Below are 22,077 nucleotides of genomic sequence, written 5' to 3'. Positions count from 1 at the left end.
AGAGAAAGTATTGTAGGAATCTAAATTGTATTTATACTCAATTGTGATCAACTTATAAAAGGGAGACCTCCTCGGACTGTAAGTCTATTGATATCAGGATTTCTTATTAGTATTTGATTGTTATTTAATTCAATATTAGCCGTTGTCCAAACTCACTAAGGCCTAGTTCTTTGATCCACTCTCTACAAATTTATTGTATTTGACTCACTGGGCCAAGACCCTATAACTTGGGCTTGGGCCGCAAACCGTGTCCCTACAAAATAGATGTTAGTTTTTATTTTCATAATTTTTTTTTTGTTTTAAGCTTTGGCCCCTCCCAAGTTCGAATTCTGGTTCCGTCTTTGAACAACATGTTATTGTTAATAATGGATAGTTGCACCTCTCTCTCTCTCTCTCTCTCTCTCTCTCTCTCTCTCTCTCTCTCTCTCTCTCTCTCTCTCTCTTCTATATATTGCAGTATTATTTAGAAAATTTTGAAATGACCAACATTTTAACTTGAAACAATCGGGTCTTGAATTGTCAACCCCTATTCATCTCTCTCCCTCGTATCTCTAGTATCTAGATTAAAAGAATTCACGTTCTTGCCGTGACAATCTGCAGTGTTTTCAGGAAGCTAAATTGTGTCACATCACATATATAGCTACCCCAAATACACTGAATAATGTGAAATCCTTATCTTGTGTCCACAATAAACAATGAATTTGATCCATTGTACGACACCATTTTTAAATAAAGAGAACAGTATCAATCTTTGATAAAGAAAGGAGTACAGATCATATTCATGGTAGACTTTTTTAATTTTTTATTTTAGCAACAATTCAAGCAAACATGAAGACGAATTCCATGCCCAAGGCCAAAGATCTAAGAGGTCGTACTTGTCATTCATAAATATGAAATGCCACCTTATTTTTTTTTTTCAAACCGATAGTTATTACTTTATCATTGTAGGGTCTACCTTAATCAAATTCTCTCTCATTCAACAGGTTTAACCTTCACTCTTTTCTTATAATAAAGACAATTAAGAACCTAATCACTTTATTTAACCTCCACTAACAACCTTACCCACACCATAACCAATTCTAACAAATACATACCCCACTCACATATTTTTTTCAAACGTCAATATCCACTCATCTTTTTCTCTCTCTCCATTTTAAAATGTAATTACTAATTAGTACATTTTTTTTATATTTTTCCTAAAAAAATCTATTCAATGATTCAAATTAAATAGTATAAATCTAAATGTGTATTCCTTATCAAGTTAGTTTAAGATCCTCCCCATTTAAAATGGAACCATTTTCTTGATTCGAAATGAATTTTTGAGTTTTAGGAGAGGATTCCTTGAATCCCTCTCATCGAAGTATTTTTAACTAATTATCCTTAGAATAGAAAGAATTTTTTTATTTTTTTATTTTTTATCTTGATTAAAATTTTAAATAATATGATAATTTTAAGACATCAATATAAATGAACACTTATCATTTTAAATGAAAAAGAAAGATGACATCAATCTTATTTTATTACCCTAATATGTATCTAACGTAAAATAAAATAAAATAAAAATTAAGATATACTCTATTTAAAATAGATCCATTTCGAGCCATTTAAAATTTTAAATGACAGGGCTTTCTGTAACGGTCAAATCCACCGTTAAATTTTTTGCTTCCCTCTTATGTTTAACCGACAATCCATATAAATAGAAATAGAAAGGATCTTGTTTTTATTACCCAAACTAAAATTTGAATCAATCTAAGATACGAATTTAAAGTTAAAAAAGAAAAAAGAAAAAAGAATGTTATTCCCCACAACCCCAACCCTCCATCACATTGTCATTGACAGTCCAAACAAGATGAAGAGTCAAGATCACCCCAAAAATCTAATCAACATTTCCCTTCCATTAAAAGTCACCATTGGTCCACATATTCCCTCCCTTTCACACAAACCCAGCTCCCCTCTCTCTCTCTACTCACTCACTCACATAATCACATTCCCCCATTCATTTTTTTCAAAAAAAAAGAAAGAAAAAAACACCCACATACACACACTTTTTTCCTTCACTCAAACTCACTCCAAAAAACAACACCTAGATCTCAAATGTAACAACTCTCTCTTCTCTCTCTCTCCTTCAAAAATGTCATCCCAACAACAGCAACAGCAAGAACCCAAATCCAATCCAAAAGCCACAAAGCAAAACACAAGATCTCCTTCCATTTCAACCCACCTAGCAATGGTGGAGCTGAAGCAGAAAATCCTGACCTCTCTCTCGAAACTCTCCGACCGCGACACTCACCAAATCGCCATCGAAGATCTCCAAACCACAATCCAGAACCTGTCCCCTGAAGCCCTCCCAATGCTCCTCAACTCCCTCTACGACGCCGTTTCCTCCGACCCGAAACCCTCCGCCCGCAAGGACTCCCTCCGCCTCCTCGCCTTCACCTGCGCCGCCCACCCTGACTCCTCCTCCGCCCACCTCACCAAGATCATCGGCCACGTCATCAAGCGCCTCAAGGACTCCGACTCCGCCGTCCGCGACGCCTGTCGCGACGCCATTGGCTCGCTCTCCAACCTCTACCTCAAGCCCCCCGCCGGCAATAACGACAGCGTCGTGGGCCTGTTCGTCAGGCCGCTGTTCGAGGCGATGGCGGAGCAGAACAAGGTGGTGCAGTCCGGTGCGGCAATGTGCATGGCCAAGATGGTGGAGTGCGCCGCCGAGCCGCCTGTCTCCGCGTTCCAGAAGCTCTGCCCTAGGATCTGTAGGTTGCTTAACAATCCTAACTTCCTCAACAAGGCTTCGCTCTTGCCCGTCGTCGCTAGCTTGTCTCAGGTTTTGTGCTGATTTCGTTGCTTTTGCTATGTGCATTGTGTTCAATCGCTGTAATTTTGAACTGAAATGTGGTTATTGGATTTGATTTTGGTAATTCTGTTAGGTGAATTGAGTGGAGTTGAATTCAAAAATGTGTTAGATTTGGTGGTTTTAGTGACTTGTAATTAATTTGGGGGAAAAAAAAAGAAACCATTTTTGGCGGTTTTAGTTGAAAATGTATGTGCATTCGGTTTAGTTACTATGTAGTAGTACATTGTGCATTGTATTTGGTTTTGGATTCGTTTCGATTAGTATGTGGTTATTGGATTCGATTGTGGTAATTGAATAGAAAGGAATTGAAGTTTGTGGTAGATTTGGCGATTTTAGATGAAAATGTATGTGGTGACCAGATTTGTTCTAGTTACTATGTACATTGTGGGAAATAATCGAACTGAATTGTGGTACAACTTTGTTATTATTGGTAATTACACAAAAACACTTTGTGAGTATTTTTTTTGATAGGTAAAACACTTTGTGCGTCTTGAACTCGCGTCCTTACCTTGACTTTGCTCTTACAAGGGACAAAGTTCCATTTGAGGTAGTCTTTATTGGCTGAATTTGTGGTACATTTGGTGGGGTTTTTTTTTTATTGGAAATTTTATGTTATGGTTGTATTATCTGGCTGAAATCTAAGCTCTGTATGTTTCATTTGTTAGAAAATATAGGAATTCAAAAGATATATTAATTTGTTAATAACTTGGAACAAGCTAGTGTAGGAACAACTATTATATCTTTAGGCCTATATTGCACAATCTAGGATTGAAAGATATATATTCATTGCATGCTACAGCTGGACTTGAGTGGCCATTTACAACTTGTTGAACAAAAAATTTGTATAATTTTTTTGAGAAAATAACACATGTTTTGCTTTACCAGGAGAGGAATGAAAATAGCTGGTTATTTTGTGTTTGAGATGTTATTAGAAGTATTATAAACAACCGTTCCAGATTCCACCAATAAAATAATAATAAAAAAGATCTTATAAAATTAGAATAAAGCTATAAATATATTACAGAGGCAATATGAATATCTAATTCACATTCATTTTTTATTGTAAAAATTTAGTCTTTAAAGTTCTCAATATTGGAAAATAATTATTGAGTTTTACACAATGTTACATGAAAAGATGATATCTAATTAAAACTTATAATGTTATAAAATCCCAAAGAGAAATTGAATCTAGAACCTTGCATGTGGTGTTAGTTTTGTCCTTTCTTAAAAAGTAGTCAAGCATAGAGTTTTTCACTTACACTTTTAAGTAAAACATATATATACTTGTATACCTATATACAACTATGTGTGTGTGTGTGTGTACGTATTAATTATATTTTGATACTACTGGGACCCCCAACAAAAAGTTCTGGCTTTGTCCGTGGGAGCAAGATTATGAATTCTCAAGTAGTGTGATCTTGTTACAGGTGGGAGCAATTGCACCTCAAAGCTTGGAAAATTTGTTGCAAAGTATTCACGAGTGCCTTGGGAGTACAGACTGGGCAACACGTAAGGCAGCAGCTGATGCATTGACCGCCTTGGCATTGCATTCAAGTGTTTTGATTTCAGATAAAGCTGCCTCCACACTGACAGTTCTTGAGTCTTGCCGTTTTGACAAGGTGGCTTCTGCAATCTTTTTTGAAATTATTGTTGTCTGTAGCTGTACTTTATAGTTGCTTATCTCTCTCTCTCTCTCTCTCTCTCTCTCTTTTGCTGGTCACTAGGTGTAATGTATTTTTCTTTTTTCTTTTTTTTTTTTTTAATGTTAAATTTAATAAAGGAAGATCAACATACTTTTGTTTGTGGCCTTGTTACATGATCTTTCTTCAGTGGGATCCTGTAATTGTATATCCAATAGACGATTTATGCTTCAGTGCTTAAAAAAAAAATTTCTTGCTAATATTTTTGTCATTTGTATATAATCATTAAAAAAATTAAGGACAAGTAATAGAAGGTGAAGTTGCTAATCTTTTAATAAGTAAAAATACTTTTATTCATAAGAGGAAATAGTTTAGATAACTAGAATATGTATCGTCCCCCTAAAGATTTACAATTCAAATAATCTAAGAATTCTATAAAAAGAACACAAGGGGATGCTACCCAATGCAGCCCATGCAAACATCTCAAAACTGATTGTTTGATGACATGGTTAGAACATTGACTCTCTTACCAAGCATCAAGTTGGATTAAATTTCTATGATTTGTGAAAAAACATGTTTCAATTTTTTTACAGCTGAAGAATTATTTTCATGTTTGTCATTCCTTTCCTTAATTCCTAATTTGTTAAAAGATAACTATCTTCTTGAAAATAACTCAACATTCTTGTGATTAATTGGTTTACAGATAAAACCTGTTAGAGATAGCATAACAGAGGCATTGCAATTATGGAAAAAGATCGCAGGCAAAGGAGGAGATGTATCTCCAGATGATGAGAAACCCTCTCGTGGTAGGCACATCACTAATGTTTTGTTCTTCAGAATGATCCTTAAGTTATTCAGTTGTTTGTCAAAATTGAATTGTCTTTGTTTTGCTCAATTTTCAGATGGTGAAACTCCTGGGGTTGCTGAATCATCTGAGAAGAATGGCATGAAAAATCCAAATCCTAGTGACAGGAGATCAGAGCAACCATCTAAGAATTCATCTAATGGTACTTCCCCTTCTTCAGATTCTGTTTCTAAAGCCAAAGGTAGCAGCTTTTCAGAAAAAGCAGTTGTAATATTGAAGAAGAAAGCACCTGGCCTTACTGAGAAAGAGCTAAACCTAGAATTCTTCCAGAAACTTGAAACAAGGGGTTCTGATGATTTGCCAGTGGAAGTAGTTGTTCCTCGTAGATGTCTCAGTTCTTCAAATGCAAACAACGAGGAAGAATCAGAGCTAAATGATACAGAATCAAGGGGAAGGTCAAATCGCACTGGAAATATCCAGCATGATGATTTTCATGGATCTTCCAACAGTAAATATCGTAACATAGAGAGAGGAGCTTCTGCTCCATATTCTAAACGTGATCTTGATGACCTTGCACGGGATAAATGGCCTGAAGAGAGGATAAATGGAAGAGACTCTAGAATGAGAGCATTAGATGGTGATGATAGAATTGATATAAATCAAAGGGAATCATCTGGCAATCGTGTGGGTTTCTCCAAAACTGATGGTCAATCTGAAGGATCCTTCATCAATAACAAAGGAAATTGGTTGGCTATCCAGAGGCAGTTATTGCAGCTGGAGAGGCAACAAGCTCATCTGATGAACATGCTGCAGGTATACTCAATTTAGGCATCAATTATATAAGAACGTTCTTATATATGCTTTTTTAAATGAGTGGTAACTTCTTATATTGTAGGATTTCATGGGTGGTTCTCATGATAGCATGGTAACTTTAGAGAACAGAGTAAGAGGTCTTGAGAGAGTTGTTGAAGACATGGCGCGGGACTTGTCAATATCCTCAGGTCGGAGAGGTGGTAATTTTGCAATGGGGTTTGAGGGATCTTCTAATAGGCCTTTAGGCAAGTATAATGGTTTCCCTGATTACTCTACTGCCAAATTTGGAAGGGGTAGTGATGGGCGGATACCATTTGGAGAAAGAATTGCCCAGTCTGATGGAATTGCTATGGGCATGAGAGGAAGAGGTCCTCCTTGGAGATCTGACATGTCTGAGGCATGGGATTTTCCCACATCTGGTACTTCCAGAAATGGGCAGATTGGCTCAAGGAGAGCTCTAGGTGGCAGTAGTATGGATGGTAGGTCACCTAAATCAGACCATGAGAGTGATCAGGGTGGCAGCAGGAGAGCTTGGGATAAAGGAGCTGGACCTGTTAGGCTTGGTGAGGGGCCTTCTGCAAGAAGCGTTTGGCAAGCTTCGAAGGATGAAGCTACATTGGAAGCAATTCGGGTGGCTGGGGAGGACGGTGGAACTTCTCGGACTGCAAGAGTAGCTATCCCTGAAATGACTGCGGAAGCAATGGGAGATGATAATGTTGGCCATGACAGGGACCCTGTGTGGACATCTTGGAGTAATGCAATGGATGCCCTTCATGTTGGTGATATGGATTCAGCTTATGCTGAAGTTTTATCTACAGGGGATGATCACTTGCTTGTGAAGCTAATGGACAGATCAGGCCCAGTGGTTGACCAACTCTCAGGAGAAGTAGCAACTGAGGTTGTGCAAGCTGTTGGACAATTTCTACTAGAGCAGAACCTTTTTGACTTATGTTTATCTTGGATTCAACAGGTATGGCTTTTTTCATAATCTTCAAATTTTCTTCAAGCTGCTGAGTATGGCATATTGGCATGTATATTTCTTATTGGTATTCGTTGACCTGCTAGTTTACAGTTTTCTACTTTTTCTAATGAATCATGTAAATAATGTCAACACTAATTATTTTTATTTTTTATTTTTTAAAAATTGTTAAACCTTTTGGTACTAAGGTTTTAAAAATTAAGAAAATATGGGAATCTTTCTTTTTTGGGTTAAGTAAAAAAAAATCTGACTAGATAGAATTAGATGTTGACAACTGCTCTAGTAAGAAGTTTCCCACCGTTAGCTTTAAAGCATAGTTTCAATGAAATTATAGTGTTGTATTTGATGTACAATTTGAGAGGAAAATTGATGATGTTTTGAGTTCTATAATAAGTTGTGTTCCTATATATAATTCAAAAGGTTGTTCTGAATAGTATATTATCATATTACAATCTGTTCTTAACTGTTTCTTTCTAAGCATTAAAATGCCTTCTTAAGTTGGTCTGTTTCTTACCATTTGGTCTCAATTTTCAATGTGTTCAGTTGGTGGAAGTATTGTTGGAAAATGGACCCGATGTTTTGAGTGTTCCTATGGAAGTGAAGAAGGAGCTTTTGTTGAATTTACATGAAGCTTCTACAGCAATGGATCCCCCTGAGGATTGGGAAGGTGTGATGCCTGACCAACTCTTGTTGCAGTTGGCATCAGCCTGGGGAATTGATCTGCAACAGCATGAGAAGTAGCCCCCCAGTTGACAGCCTAGGTAATGGGATTCTGTACTTTATATGCGAACATATTTTGATTGGGTTGATCAGGTTAATACATCATGTATTTACATAAGTTGAGTGAAAAATTGTGAATGAACAGACAATATTTTGAACAGTTACGCAATTGAGCATTATGCATCAATAGGGAAGTAATTGAAACTGGAGTCAAGATGGGTATTCTTAATAAGTAATTTAGACTCAACTTCCCCATTTTGTCTTTTTTATTAAAAAAAAAAAAATTATTTATTTAAAGCAGACTCAAACCATCATTGTAACTAATGGGTCAAAAGCTTTGTGATTCAGAGATATTGTTTAATCAATCCCCCCTAATGTGAACTAATGGATACCCATATTTTTCAAATTAGGACGCTGCAGCCATTCAGTCTGGGTGCGGGGGGCATTTGGACTTGACTGAAAAAATTACCATCTTATGTGTTTTCTTTGCAGATCTCAATCCAAATTTGAAAATACAAGCAAGCTTGATGGAGAAACTAAATGCAAAAGAACTGTAACCCAATGACTTTAGTTCAAATATTACATTCTTCATAATAATATATATATATATATATTAAAATTAATTAAGGACTAAAGGAGGATGTTCATGCTTGACACTACCTCTCCTGTGGTGAAAATTGAGTTTGAGTGAAAGTGCTGGGCTTAGCAAATGAGGGTTAAGCATAACTAGGTGGGAATATTTGTGCACGTCATCTCCTCATGGAAGTGGAGCAAAACTAGAATTGATAGCCTTTTCTTTTTTTTTCTTTTCTTAATTTGTCCAAAGACATGGAAGAGCGAAAAACTGCCATGTAGAGTTTTTTTTTTTTTTTAAATAAAATTTTTAATTCAGTAGTTATAACAGAAAATGAGAGATTTAAACTCTACATGTTTTAAAAACATCAAGAAATGCCAACTATTTAAGCAGTAATGCTAACTATTAAGTAGTAAGACTCTTGGCTATTGCCGTGAGCTGGACAAACATAGAACATAAATGATAACAAAAAATAGAATTAATCAAATAAATGCACAGAAAATGGACTTGGGCTTTCGTTTCTTTTACAAAAACACTGAATCTGAGTATTCATCAAGTTACATGGAAAAAACCGACTAAAATGGAAAGATTTCATATATACAAAGCTCACTCTACATTCTACATCCCAGTGCACCCACCTTCGTCACTAGAATTACATGGGGCCTTCATCACAAGAATTACAGGGCCACCGAGGCACCGCATGCATCCTCAACCACTTGCCAAATTGGAAATGCTGCAACATCAAATATGGCAGAAAATTTTACATCTGCTCATATGATGAAGCCTGATTTCGCAGGGGAAAAACTTTCAAGTCGCTTGCAGATGTACCATTGTCAAAGATAATTCTCACATTGCTAGCACAGAAACTCCATCATTGTCAATCAGCTACCACACACCAGAGTTTTGAACCAAAATCCAGCATCATTTGTTGCAATTGGGGGGGTCCACTTATTACTTGGCCGAATACCAGTTTTGAGCACACTTGGCATCAACTGATAGGTCAACTTGAAGGATATTCTTGCCATTGAAGGGTTTGGACATGCACTCAACAACTATGGCCTTCGCAACCTCAGCCGACTCTGTTGGTCCTTCCAAGATAACTTCATCATGAACCTGCTTTCCATGATGTGATGGTCAAAAGTTTTCAACAAAATATGTACTAAGGTCACATGGAATATAATATGGCATAACAAGAGATTTGGTCGCATGGAATATAAGTGAAAGCTTACTTTAGATGTCCTCAATATCAAATATAAGGCATATTAAGAGTATAGATGGAGAGCTCAACAATTTGTACTAAGGTTGAATGGAATTTAAACAATAATTGAAATATATGAATGGACATCTTTTTGATAGATAATAATGTTATTCTAACAAAGATGAAAAAGGTTGCTATCCTATGATTGGATACTAAGTGAACAAGTCTGCCGCACAGAAGATTGTAGACCTAAAAAGTAACAGAAGCACAGGAACTCTAAAATAAAGAAGGATGCTACATGAAACTGGAGCTGGATGGAGCTTTCCATACTTCTACAGTGTTATTTGAACAACACTTTCAGGGTACGCCCAACACCATAGGCAACATCTATACACAGTAACCAGAAAAATCAAACTTGTATAGCTGGCTAATATCAGATGAGGATAAGGCTATCGAAAATTACTATCTATAAGTTTTTAAATATCAAGAAATAGCACTAATGAGTGAAATTTTTTTGGATAAAAAGCCAATCAAGATGGCTTTGAAGTGTACACATAACTCCATTGCAAGATATGAAGAGAAGTGCAGAGGTCAAAACAAACACGAACTAGTTGTTGTGCATAAAGACTGGAATGAGAACTAAGAAAATAATTGTTGATGGTTGAAATCATAAATTTAGGAGCTGGTTAAAGAAGATGAAAACGTTCATAAGAATTTAAAATTACTTCAGTAATAAATTTGAACCAATACTAGTCCTGCCATGTATATTATTCCAGGAAGAAAAATAGGTAGAGAGAGAAGCTAAGTTTTAAGGCATGATATTAACCTGTAAAAGCAGTTTCCACCCGAGCTCCTTCAATCGTGCATTTTTTGATATCTCTAACATAGCACACATGGCTACATCAGCAGCACTACCCTGTTTCAATCACCTAAATCAGAAACCACTAAGAAGTGGCCAATCATAACTTTATTTTAGAGGGAGGGGAAAGCAGGAAAGAGGTATCTGCCCTATTTATTAGCAACTAATATGATTTAAATAGACACATCATCAGATCCCAAAACTGACATTTTTAAGCAATGGCTAATAGTTCTTGTGGAGGTTTGCATTTTGACCTTTTAATGATGGGAGGGTGTTATTCTACATTGTTAAACAATGAAAAGTTGGAGTGAGAAGGAGGATTAGATGAATAAGTTCATGAGAGGAGTAGGCAAGCCTAATAGGAATTATTGAGGGTGAAATATATCTACAAGTATCTTAAAAAGGCAGGGTTTCAAATAAAATATAATGGGGCTTTTTTTTTTCTTTCTCTGATCAGGAGTTTGTGTTGGTGTTATTGGGGTAGTTGTAAAAGAAGATATGGTGCAATAACCTGAGGAAACTGCTATCCATATCTGCACTTATACCCCAAAAGGATTTGTCAAGTTACAATTGGGGCTCCTCGTAATCACTTTTAAACCCAAACACACACCCGCATAATAAATGCTCAAACAATTTCATTCAATCAAATCCGCACAATTTGGGGAATCACAACTTCCCCCACTTAAATTCCTGATGTCCTCGTTAGAGCTTACGTTGTGTTGTAGTGCCCCCGAGCCACATGGCATTACCAAGTTTGCTCTGATACCATTTGGAACAATACGAGGAAAACATTAGTTGCAATTGGGGTTCCTCGTAATCATTGATAAACCCAAGATCCACCTAGACGACACCCATTCTAGACTCACCACACGCCCGCACAACACACTCACCAAGCAAATCCACACAATTTGGGACATACGATATATAAGTGGTAAAAAGGAGTAGCAAATCTTTTTATATTTTCTTCTGCGAGGGGTATAGGAAAAAGGGCAAGGGAGCTTATTAAACCATGAGAGATAGGGAGCATGAAAAAGAGAAAGAAGGGACAAACCTGTACTGGGGTATTGATAGCAGCCCGCTCAATGTGACCTTTTTGAGAGTTCGTAGCATGGGCCACTGAAGGGAACTGGCGGGCTCGTCCTAGCAATGTGTGTACGCAATTTTTCTCACGGGCTTCTTTTTTACGCTCTACTTGCCAGTTCAACACTTCTTTTCTATCACTGTACCACAGATCAACTGTTTTCTTTGCTTCCTGAACAGAAACCTGAGTACAAAGAGGCGATCAAATCATTTTAAATTGGAAGAATGCAAGTCCCTCATAATTGAAGGGTCATACTAAAAAATACCTTCCAATCCCGGGAAAGCCCCACTGGAGTTTTTCCATATGCAATTGAAAAGTTAAGCATTTTAGCTTTCCTCCTTTCAGAAGCAAAGGCATCCTGAAACCATTGAAAGGGGGAAAAAGTAATTGAGTTTGAATCTTGGGGACAGAGACCAGGTTATATATTTCCTGATTTTTTTTTTTTTTTTGACAAGTCAATTGCATTAAATAACAGGATATACCCACTATTACAATCCAGCGGTTGTGTTGGCAATATACCCAATATTACAATCCAAATACAGAATCTATGAAATCATACAAATTCCATGTTATTGAAGAGGTTTACACATATATTGTCCTCTTGAAACATAGGTTTACACGTTTACACATATCGGTGTCAACATGATTGCTTAATTATTTTCATAATTTAATCTAAGGGAATTGTGCTCACAATGGGCAGTTAACCTTCACTAACAGCTGGACAAAGCAACTAATATAATACAAGCCCCATAACAGTGTTACTTGCAACTTTAAGAATAAAAGCCATGCCTTAGTTACCACAAGTGAATAGACAATTATAATAATCTCTCTCCACCCATTAGCAAGAGGGAGACACGCAAGGAACTATCCTCCCTCTGCAGCCCTATCTGACGCCAAACTGTTTTGCTTTTTTCTTTTTTTTGACAAATAACTGGTTTGCTATTTTTACGTTATTGTTATATCTGCTGCTATTACATATTAAAACAAGAGAGAGAAGCATCAGGCATATATCTCTTGTTCTCTGCAGCAAATGTATCATTTTAGACTTGGAAATAGGAAAATTATGTAGTCATAGTTTACCTTTAATAGTGGAACTGGGGGTTTATCTTCACCCGGTTGAGGATGCCACTCAAGAAGCACATGCTTTTTGTCAATGGCTTCACGAATATATGGATACATATTCATTGCAGTCCTTGAATGGAAATCTCCACCAAGTCTAAAGGCATCCATCATGCTCTTACAACTGGCAAGATGTGCAAGAATCCTAAGTTCCAGCTGTATTTAAATGCCAAATTCAATCAACACATGGAATTCAATGCAACCACTGAAGGTAGGTAATTAAAACAACCACTTACCTGTCCATAATCTGCTACGATAAGGGAATTCCCAGGTGAAGCTATGAATGCCTGACGGATCTTATACCGGTCCTTCTCTAAAGCAGGCTGATTCTGATGAAGCAAGAACATTACACGTGTAAGTCTCTAATACCTTTTAAAAACATGAAGTTACAGAATCTAGCCATGATTATGTAAATTCCATCTCTAGCCCCAAGTTGTTAATATTTTAGTTGTTTGATTCCATGAGACATGGAGTAGTGTAACACATTAAATAACTAAGAAAAAAAAGCACATTTTCTTTTGCATCTTGTTTTCAGGCAAAGGACAATGTTAAAATGTCAAAGAAAACTAACCAAAAGCTAGTAAGGAATTTAGATTGCAATCTAACCCTGTGCTGAATTTGTCACATACTACAATGGTGCATCCAAAAAAAAAAAATCAAAAAGAAAATATTGTGTAGTTGAAACTTGGAATAGCTCACACTCAATAGATTTAGCACTAATTAATTTAACAGCACTCAGGTGCAAGCATATTTAATTAGCCATTGAGGTTTTAAATATATATCTTTTTTCTAAAAAAATTATACATGACTGCAAATTCGATCTCTAGCCAAGTTGTATATTATTTTAGTTTACACATTCGAAGATACATGGATTGGACTATTTTAAAACATCTATAGTCAAAATATGAGCTCGTTGCTTTTTTGGGGTTAATTGATTATATGAAAAGTGAAGAGATACAAAAGGAACCTGTAAATTTGGTCTCCTAGCTGATAAGCGCCCGGTTTCCGTGTTGATATTTAATGAACAATGAATACGCCCATTCTTCCCTGATATATTACTTCCCTGTGGTAGAAAGAAACCAGCATCATAAGATAGTTCATACATTGTACACTAAAAACAGAAGCAAGAAAGAAATGTTAGCTTTAAACAACTCTCCTGCCCACTGCCACTGATTAACATTGGGGCTTTGTCCTCCTAGCATCTAATTTTCCTATTTCCAAGTCTAAAATGATACACATATGTATAGATCATAATTCTTTAGAGTAATTCTTGAAACCAGATAATACAATAATTCAAGGTATAAACTATGATAGGGATGGACCGGATGGTGTCCATCAGTTTTGATAGGGCCTCGTTCATTTGCACCTATACTGGTATAATTATGAAATAACTTAGGACATCTAATAGGTTAAGGGTTCTTTAAAAGTTAAAAAAGTGAAAATAAAATAAAATAAAGTAAATAGAAGCTTAATATTCTTTCCTTCTAGAAAATAGACTTTTCACTTTTTTCCTCCACAAATGCCATGTTATTCACCGTTCAAGTATGAGCAAAAATATCAATCATTTGGCTCATTAAATTCAAGCAAACCTTACATGATATCCATCTTTACAGTTCATAGATACATTTGAACAGTTTAGATCTACAACATGTCTCACAAATCTCACAAATATAAGTAAAAATAGGCAAGATTTTATCTGTGCATGGGTATTTGTTGAATCTAAAATAACTAAACATGGAACCAATTCTGGTCTCAATCATCTTTAACACTATAAGTATTGTATTCAATACACAAAGCACACAACTCCCATAGCTTGGAAGAAATTTGGACCAATAATGCCTCAACTACTTAATGCAAAGAGTCAATTACAATACTATGGATATGAAGTTTATCCATTCTACGGAGATCCAGTATATTTGGTATTGAGGTAAATATGATGACCAAAATCAGAAAGACATGTTAGCAGCAATCACCTGCAAGGGGAGTATGAAGTTGGATATCAAGGAGTCAATGGAGCAAACTTCACATAAAGCAGAAATGGCATGACAAGCCTCCCTCCCGTCCTCCTCCTTCTCAAAAGCTTGAAAAGCTATGCCATAAGCAGATTTATCCTCATCCACAGTTGATTTTTGTTCTTCTGAAACTTCATTTTCAGAGGCACTTTCAATGTTGTCATCTGGTTGCTCATCATTCACAAAATCATATTCTGCAGAAACCTTTCCAGCCAGGGTCTTCAAAGCGTCACCACTAACAGAGGGCCAACCAGATGCTGTGAAGATGTCAGTTGGTAACGGTTCATCAAGGATTCTACTCAGACTAATATTGCGATATTTTGTGGGACTCTTCTTGCCATCTTCAATCACTTTATCAACATTGGGAACTTTGAAAATCCTCTCAATTGGAAGAGTTTCATCAGGGTCCTTGCTGTAACAGAAAATAATAAGGTTAAAGAGTGCAGACTTTATTGGGACCCCATTTGCCCGGGATGAATGTGCAATAGTAAGGTCAGTTTATTCACTAGGCCCACATGTTTTAAATTCTTCCCTTCCTTCTTTCACCTTTCCTTATTAAGTAGTGTATTGTATGATTACTTCCCTTCCAATAACATGGAATATAAACTTTCATAGGAAACATCCCAATGAGCCTTGGCTCAAATGAACTTCCTCCTCACACAAGTGTGGTTGGAGACTTGAGATCATGGATTCAAAACTCATTGTGTGTGCATGTGACTTACCAATTAAAAAGAAATTTAAAAAAAAAAAAAAAAAATCACAACTTTCACAAAAAACATAACATTTCACTTTCATGAATGTCTCTCATGCAGGACCATTGGCCTAGGGGCCAATTTTCTACCATATGCAACTATAAATTTTACTGGAACTTGTGACATTCAAAGAATTGTATTCTTCTAATGTCTACCCACCCCCCCCCCCCCCCAAAAAAAAAGTCATAAAAATAAAACAAAGCCTTAATGATATTGAAGATAACAAAAATAGGGATATTTAAAAGATATCAAGAAAAATTTTATATAAATAAATAATAAGAGTAACAATTGTGTACGTAAAAATTTTAATCTTTCAGCTGCACCACAAGAATAAGTATAATTTCCTTCAAAGGTTAGGCAAAGTTTTAAGTATTACCACAGAATAAATTACAATGTATTTTACCACCAAAGGTTCTAAATTAAGAACAAATTTCATTGCACTGGAATTTGACCTCTTAACTATCTTTATATTATTTCAGAGTAAACTAGATGACAGAATTCCTAACAATGTGCAATTAATCTATGGCAGCTGCACTTCCTCACTGTCCACAAACAAATAGAATTAAAAACAAATACACCCACATAAGTTATAAATAAATTGTACCTGTTTGCAATGCCACCAAAAAAAAGCTGGCGCAGTTGTGCATCACTCCCCACATTCATGTACTGGGCATCAGAGCAATACCTAGATGCCCAGTTGCGAAATCTATTTACAGCAATCTCTTGTTCGGCTTTGGCTACCTTCTCCACCTCAGCAAGATATTTCCGATCAACCAGCATTCCCTCAGTTTCCATTTTAATCAAAAGCTCACCAAATGGCCGCCAGTATTCCTCATAAAAGTCAAACATGTGTTTTCCATCAACTGTTTTCCCATCAAGTTTCCATCGCATTTGTGACAGTTGGCTTTTTAAGCTCTCATAAAGCTTTAGTGTGCTTTTTGCATCTAAAACAGAATAACAAATCCATGGTTTCCGCTCTTCTCTTTGTAGAATTTCAACAGGAGAAATGGTGATAATCTTGCCTTCACATCCATCTTTTTTAATTTTTTTCGTGCCAAAGATGTTTTTCATCGAGATTTTACCAAACAAATCTTCTTCAAGGCCCAATTGAATTCCAGACATAACCTTTTTATCACTGGTAAGTGCTTCAAGAGAATATCCACCCTTTGTTCGTCTTGATGAATCCCATAACCGTGCCATGTGCATTGTGTCAGCATGAAAACCAGAGACCTTAAGCCCATAGTTCTCAATAATATGGTTATCAAAGCTATAGTTGTGCCAAACCTACAGAGAAGACAAGTGAATTGTCATTTCCAAGTATGTTTCAAAAGTATAGGTGCACACTAGTAGTTTCTCACAGTAAAGTAAAATGGTATGCACAGGAAATTGGACAGCTCTTACCAAAAAAAGAAGTGGTATATTGGCATAACAAGTATTTGACAATATATAATAAACTTACCATTATAAGCTTGGGCCAATACAAATCGGAAGACCTCCTTATAAGTAACAAAACTTTTATTGAAACGAAAATGAGTATGCTCCCCATGTACACAGGCAGTGTACAAAAGAGGCAAAAAAATTCACCTAAAGTTACATAAATCTAGACATTTATCCAAGGTAGAAAAAGAATGGCCACTTAAAGCAGCTATTCATTAAAACACGGAACCTAATAAATACAATTTTAGCTCCAAAGACAAATGCTCAACCTCTTCAAAAGTACGCTGTTTGCTCTCTCCAAATGGTCCACATAACACAATGTGGAACCCCCCCCCCGCCCCCCACACACACTATACTAGTATAATAATGTTGAGCAAAGACCCCACTCCAACTACTCCACACCCCTCTTCAGCATAACCCAATGGACTCCAAATGGACAAAACACCAAAGACCTTAATTCGTGTACTAAACCACAATGTAGTAAATGATTTGTGGTCTCCCCACTGAAATTACACATGCAAAATCGCTCTACAAGGCAGGTATTCTGCTTTCAAAGATCCTCCAAACTAAGAATTCATCCTCAAGTTGCTGTCCATGTGAAAAAATACTACCTTAGTAGGAATCTCAACCATCCAGATTTTTCCCCTCCTGCAAAATGGTCCTTCCCCTATAGCCCCTCTAGCATTCCATAATTTCCAAGAATCATCCAAATTGGTTTCAGTGTCATTTCACAAAGGATTTCCCGTTCTCCCTTATTGACTGAATGAAGTGGAATCTTCCAATGTTATGAATTCCTCCAAGCTATTCAAAAGCCACTGTGCTCCATTTCTACCCAAAAAAATTAGAGTGAAGATGGTACAGATCTCACTCATAAATTTTCAAGTTATAAGCAGTATCCCCTTCACCACAATATCAAATATTTTCAATACCTTGCAAAACAAGCTTCTTCTCCCATGTTAACACCACAGGATTAAATTAATTACAACCACCTCTCCACCCGGAGGACCTCACAATTTTGCTGTTAGACAGCGGCAGGGATGGTCTGGTAGAGGTGCTGGTAATTCCCTAGGAGAAAGTTTTTGGCACTCACAAGTTTCTGGATTCTTCACAGCTTAGTCATTATCTTGTGTTATTTCCTTTCTTTTTTTGATAGGCAATCAAAGATTTATTGTATAAAAAGGACATCATGTTCATGATGGTGAACATTGTACTTAAAACGAATACAAGTAACTCAAGAAGAGATATGAACAAAAGGGAGAAAATCAGAAATGGAAATACATTATGTAAAACCCCAAATTCTAACCCATTGAAACAAAGACCCAACTAGCATAGGCTTCAAAAGATCTATAGATCTCACAATATCTTCAAAAGTATGATTATTACATTCCCGCCAAATTAACCACATCAAACAAACTGGAACCATATTCCAAATATTTCCTTTCTCTCTTACCAACAGAATGCAATTAAGATATTGACTAAACTCGGGGACAAATAGACTCAAAATCTGAATTCTTACAAAAAAAACATAACATGGTTGCAGAAGGCTAGGGTAGGCTTAAGCATGTTAATAATCTTGCAATCTATAATACACACACAGAGAGAGAATGGAATGATGGGCAAATGGAAAGAGAACATCGCGAACCTATCACGGCAGGACACAGAACATGATACTCTTGAAATTAGCCCATTAGTAGCCATATGATAGGCGAAGATGCTAAAAAGTCCCTTATTCCATTGGCAGAAATCAATGAAATCCTTTTTTTCAAAGATTTCCCAACAGAAGCAATTTCATGCAAGTAAACAACAACAAAATCTTAGTCCCAGAACTTTTGGGGTCAGCTATGGATTCTCAACAAACTAATTGAGGTCAAAAAATTGCCTCCAGTTACACAAGGAATATTGTAATCGCAGTTATAAGGTGGTTGACATGAGCTATTTCTCAATACTTGTACTACATGATACATCTACCATTTAATTAGCAATCATACTAATCAAAATGTGCCACAAATCAAGAGGACCACAGAGAAATTTGAAAGAAAAAGAAAAAAAAATTACCTTTTTTTTACAAGTAAGAAAAAGTTTTATTAAAGAATGTCTACTTTATGCCAGAAAAACATAAAGCAGCCAAAAATTACCTTTTTTATCGATGGGTCTTCAAAGAATGGAGCAAATTCAACCAAAAGATCCCTACCACCACCATCAAGGACATCAACCCAGATACAGGACTTCCCATTTCCAAAATCTGCTTCTGGCCCAGAATATATACTAAAGCATATGATTTCCCCATGATCAACAGGTGTTTCTTGCTTCACTTCTATCTTTGCTACCTGTAAAGAAGTAATTAACAGAAAAGATAATTTAGCGCATGGATGTAAGACTTTCAAATAGCTTAACAATACACAACTTTAAATATGCATAGACATAGAGATAATGACAACAAAGCCTTAATCCCAAAGCCTTGGGCTCGACTATAAAGTATTGGTAAATTACACACGCACCCAATGGGTTTTAAACTCAAGACCTCACCCTCCAATGCACCTAGAACTTATAAGGAGAGGAGATGCCAATTGACCTACAGCTCATTGGTGGTTATAGATCCTCAATAGACTATTCAAGATCAGCCATAATTATTCTGTTTTGTCATTCTATTATATTCAAAGTTATACTCTTTATCACCACCTTAATTAATGTGCCCTTTTTAATTACATTTACCAATGTTATTTTAGGTTTTCCTCTACCTTATTTTGTACATGAGACATGAATCAAATCACAACTTTTCACTAGTACCTTAGTCAAACCATCTACTCTTCCCTCATCCTTCATCAGGAATGAAAGAGCCACCCCAATCTTCAAACGAATTTCTTTATCAATGGAAATATAAATAAAATATATACTTCTAACAACCATATACCAATTAGTAAACAGTAAAAATAAGATAACCTTAGTAGAATAATACCTCAGTATCACATGCATGGACAAGATGTCTATACTTGTCTGTAAGCATCCCAACTACTTCCTTTGCTATAGTGATATTATCAACAAGAAGAACACTGTCATAGATGCTATTAAGCCTCTTGCGAAGATCCAGCTGCTGAGATGACCGTTTAGTTGTAGTGAACTCTTTGCCTAAACCATTGGTAAGTTCAGGACTTGGTTTTCCAATTTTCTCCAAGCTCCTTGATGAGGACCAACATTTCTGACCATTCACATCTTTCATGGCTATATTGCTGTTGCCCTGACCATTCACATTTTTCATGGCTATATCGCTGTTGCCTCCACATGTTTGTTCAGCAGAAGCTGAGTCAGGTGCAGCACGATCAGAAGTTAAAACATGTTGTTCACTATTTGTAGAAGATGCATTTACCAGACTAGTTGTTGCATGTGGTTGATTACTAGGATGTTTGCAAATATCATGCTGATGTTTTTTCTTTTTATCTTGAAGCTCATGTGTTGCTTCTTCCCATTTTTTAGCAGGACGGACCAATGGGCTACCAGGCAAAGTACTGTTGAAAGCATCAAGAAAAGCACTACTTCTGTTAGCACTACGACCTTCAATCTTAAGAGTTGGTTTGCGAAGCATCCTAGGTTCTGAATTAGAAAAAAACTCAAGCTTCCAAGGCAAATTCTCGTCATTCTGGATTGTGCACCCTCCTCGTCTGTAATTATTCCCAATGCAACAATAACAAGGACAAAAAAACCACAATAAGCTGGTATAATCTAAATGTTGCTGCATGTTAAGGATGAAAAGGAGCAGAATTAATACATACATAAAGAGCAGTGACAAGATTTTTTTTTATTGCTAAGTCACATAACCCCCGGTGAAATAAAGACCGCGGCTTCAATCTTTTTCAATATAATCATCATGTAGTATCATTTTTTTTCCCTTTTTTGACCTCTTTTTTTTGGTATCATTGAGTTAGTGAACCACATGAATACCATCAAGAACCTAAGCTATAAACCCAGACACACAAAAAAATTTGTCACAAATCAGCATAAATCCATATGGGTCTAAATTAAAAGGCAAACTGTAAGTTGTAATTATTCATTTTGCAGAAAAATTCTATATTGAAATTTCTAATAATTGAGAAGAGGTGGCATTGTTAATTCATTTTCAAATTACAATCGTTCCAACAAAAATCCTAGGAACTGAAAATATCCAATGCATCAAGGAAGTATATACCAAGCCCAGGAACAAAAAAACCTATATAACCCAAGAACTCAACACTCTGTATATCCACAAGAATTAATTCAGGCGTTTAAACTAAAACCCAATAACCTCTCATATATTAGCCAAGAAAAAACAAAAACAAGAAAATGTGTACAACAGAAACCAAAAAGAGCACACATGGCAAAAGAAGCATCACAAAGAACACCCCAACCAATTTAAAATTTGCAAAAAGCATAAAGCAAATTACAAATATTACCAAAGAATTAACACAACATAAACAATAAACCCCATAAACCCAATAATGGCCTCCCTACAACCACACACACACACACACACACAAAAGGGTAAAAGGAAGAAGAAGCAGGAAAAAGCAAAACAAGCAAATGGGTGTGACAGAAACTGAAAACCCAGATAGCAAAAAGCATAAAATATGAAGAAGAAAAAAAAGTTGGAGGGTTGAGTGAGAATGAAAAGTGTTATACCTTTGCAGGACTACAGAGGAAGCGAAGTGGGAACAAGAAGAGAAAGTATCATGGGAAGAAGGGCGTAAAAAGAAGGAAGAAGAGGGTCTAAAGAGACCATTTTGGGTGTTGAACCCCATAGCCATGACTCTCCCAACTCTGCCCAGCTTGTTTATACAAGAAGCCGTGTTGATGGGTGTGGCTGGTGGTAATCCTGTAAATAGAGTGGGGCTTCAGGGGCCTTTTCCTTTTATTCTGGGTATGGGGTTTCTGCTGAGTCTGATAGTGAAGCAGAGCAAGAGCAGAGTGTTGCCATAGGAGAGAGACAGAGAGAGAGAAGAAAGCAGAAGAGGCTATGTTCTTAAACCCTGGAGAGACTCAGTGAGGAAAAACAAACGGACAAGAATTATAATATTTAGGCCAAATTTCGATTTATTCTAATTTTCAAATTAGCCCCCCAAAACTCCACTATTTAGATTAGCTCCCTCCTGTTAATGTGAGCTCATTCTATAAAATTTTTTCTTTTTTTCTTGTTTTTTGGATTTTTTTTTTCTTTTTTTCTTAGATAAGCATAAAAGTTAAAACGTACATTCCTTTTCTTTTTT

At 36.3% G+C, this 22,077-nt stretch overlaps 2 protein-coding genes across 2 annotated transcripts; one reads left to right on the top strand and one right to left on the bottom strand.

The window, feature by feature from the left end:
* Positions 1–1,956: 1,956 nt before the first annotated feature.
* Positions 1,957–8,025, top strand: LOC126694673 (microtubule-associated protein TORTIFOLIA1). The gene is made up of 6 exons (XM_050391050.1): positions 1,957–2,824; positions 4,282–4,473; positions 5,198–5,300; positions 5,397–6,112; positions 6,195–7,082; positions 7,635–8,025. The coding sequence occupies exons 1-6, from the start codon at positions 2,132–2,134 to the stop codon at positions 7,830–7,832; spliced, it is 2,790 nt and encodes a 929-aa protein (XP_050247007.1). The 5' UTR covers positions 1,957–2,131; the 3' UTR covers positions 7,833–8,025.
* Positions 8,026–8,841: 816 nt separating this feature from the next.
* On the bottom strand, positions 8,842–21,867 carry LOC126694671 (DNA polymerase I A, chloroplastic/mitochondrial). Its single transcript, XM_050391049.1, has 12 exons — positions 21,494–21,867; positions 19,800–20,499; positions 18,979–19,170; positions 16,011–16,690; positions 14,616–15,066; positions 13,610–13,705; positions 12,879–12,971; positions 12,604–12,798; positions 11,789–11,881; positions 11,494–11,706; positions 10,410–10,499; positions 8,842–9,498 (listed from the first exon to the last, which is right to left on the bottom strand). The coding sequence occupies exons 1-12, from the start codon at positions 21,616–21,618 to the stop codon at positions 9,337–9,339; spliced, it is 3,090 nt and encodes a 1,029-aa protein (XP_050247006.1). The 5' UTR covers positions 21,619–21,867; the 3' UTR covers positions 8,842–9,336.
* Positions 21,868–22,077: the final 210 nt, after the last annotated feature.

This window comes from Quercus robur, chromosome 8 (assembly GCF_932294415.1).
Source record: "Quercus robur chromosome 8, dhQueRobu3.1, whole genome shotgun sequence".
Classification (NCBI taxonomy): domain Eukaryota; kingdom Viridiplantae; phylum Streptophyta; class Magnoliopsida; order Fagales; family Fagaceae; genus Quercus; species Quercus robur.
This window is presented reverse-complemented; position numbering and strand designations above follow the sequence as displayed.

Excerpts from the sequence above, each read along its gene's own strand:
- LOC126694671 (XM_050391049.1), bottom strand. The coding sequence starts at position 21,618 with ATGGCTATGGGGTTCAACACCCAAAATGGTCTCTTTAGACCCTCTTCT. Across the intron at positions 16,691-18,978 it reads AAGACCCATCGATAAAAAAG|GTTTGGCACAACTATAGCTT; the intron begins GTAATTTTTGGC and ends TCTTCTCTGTAG. Across the intron at positions 12,799-12,878 it reads TCGTAGCAGATTATGGACAG|CTGGAACTTAGGATTCTTGC; the intron begins GTAAGTGGTTGT and ends ATTTAAATACAG.
- LOC126694673 (XM_050391050.1), top strand. The coding sequence starts at position 2,132 with ATGTCATCCCAACAACAGCAACAGCAAGAACCCAAATCCAATCCAAAA. Across the intron at positions 4,474-5,197 it reads AGTCTTGCCGTTTTGACAAG|ATAAAACCTGTTAGAGATAG; the intron begins GTGGCTTCTGCA and ends ATTGGTTTACAG. Across the intron at positions 5,301-5,396 it reads TGATGAGAAACCCTCTCGTG|ATGGTGAAACTCCTGGGGTT; the intron begins GTAGGCACATCA and ends CTCAATTTTCAG.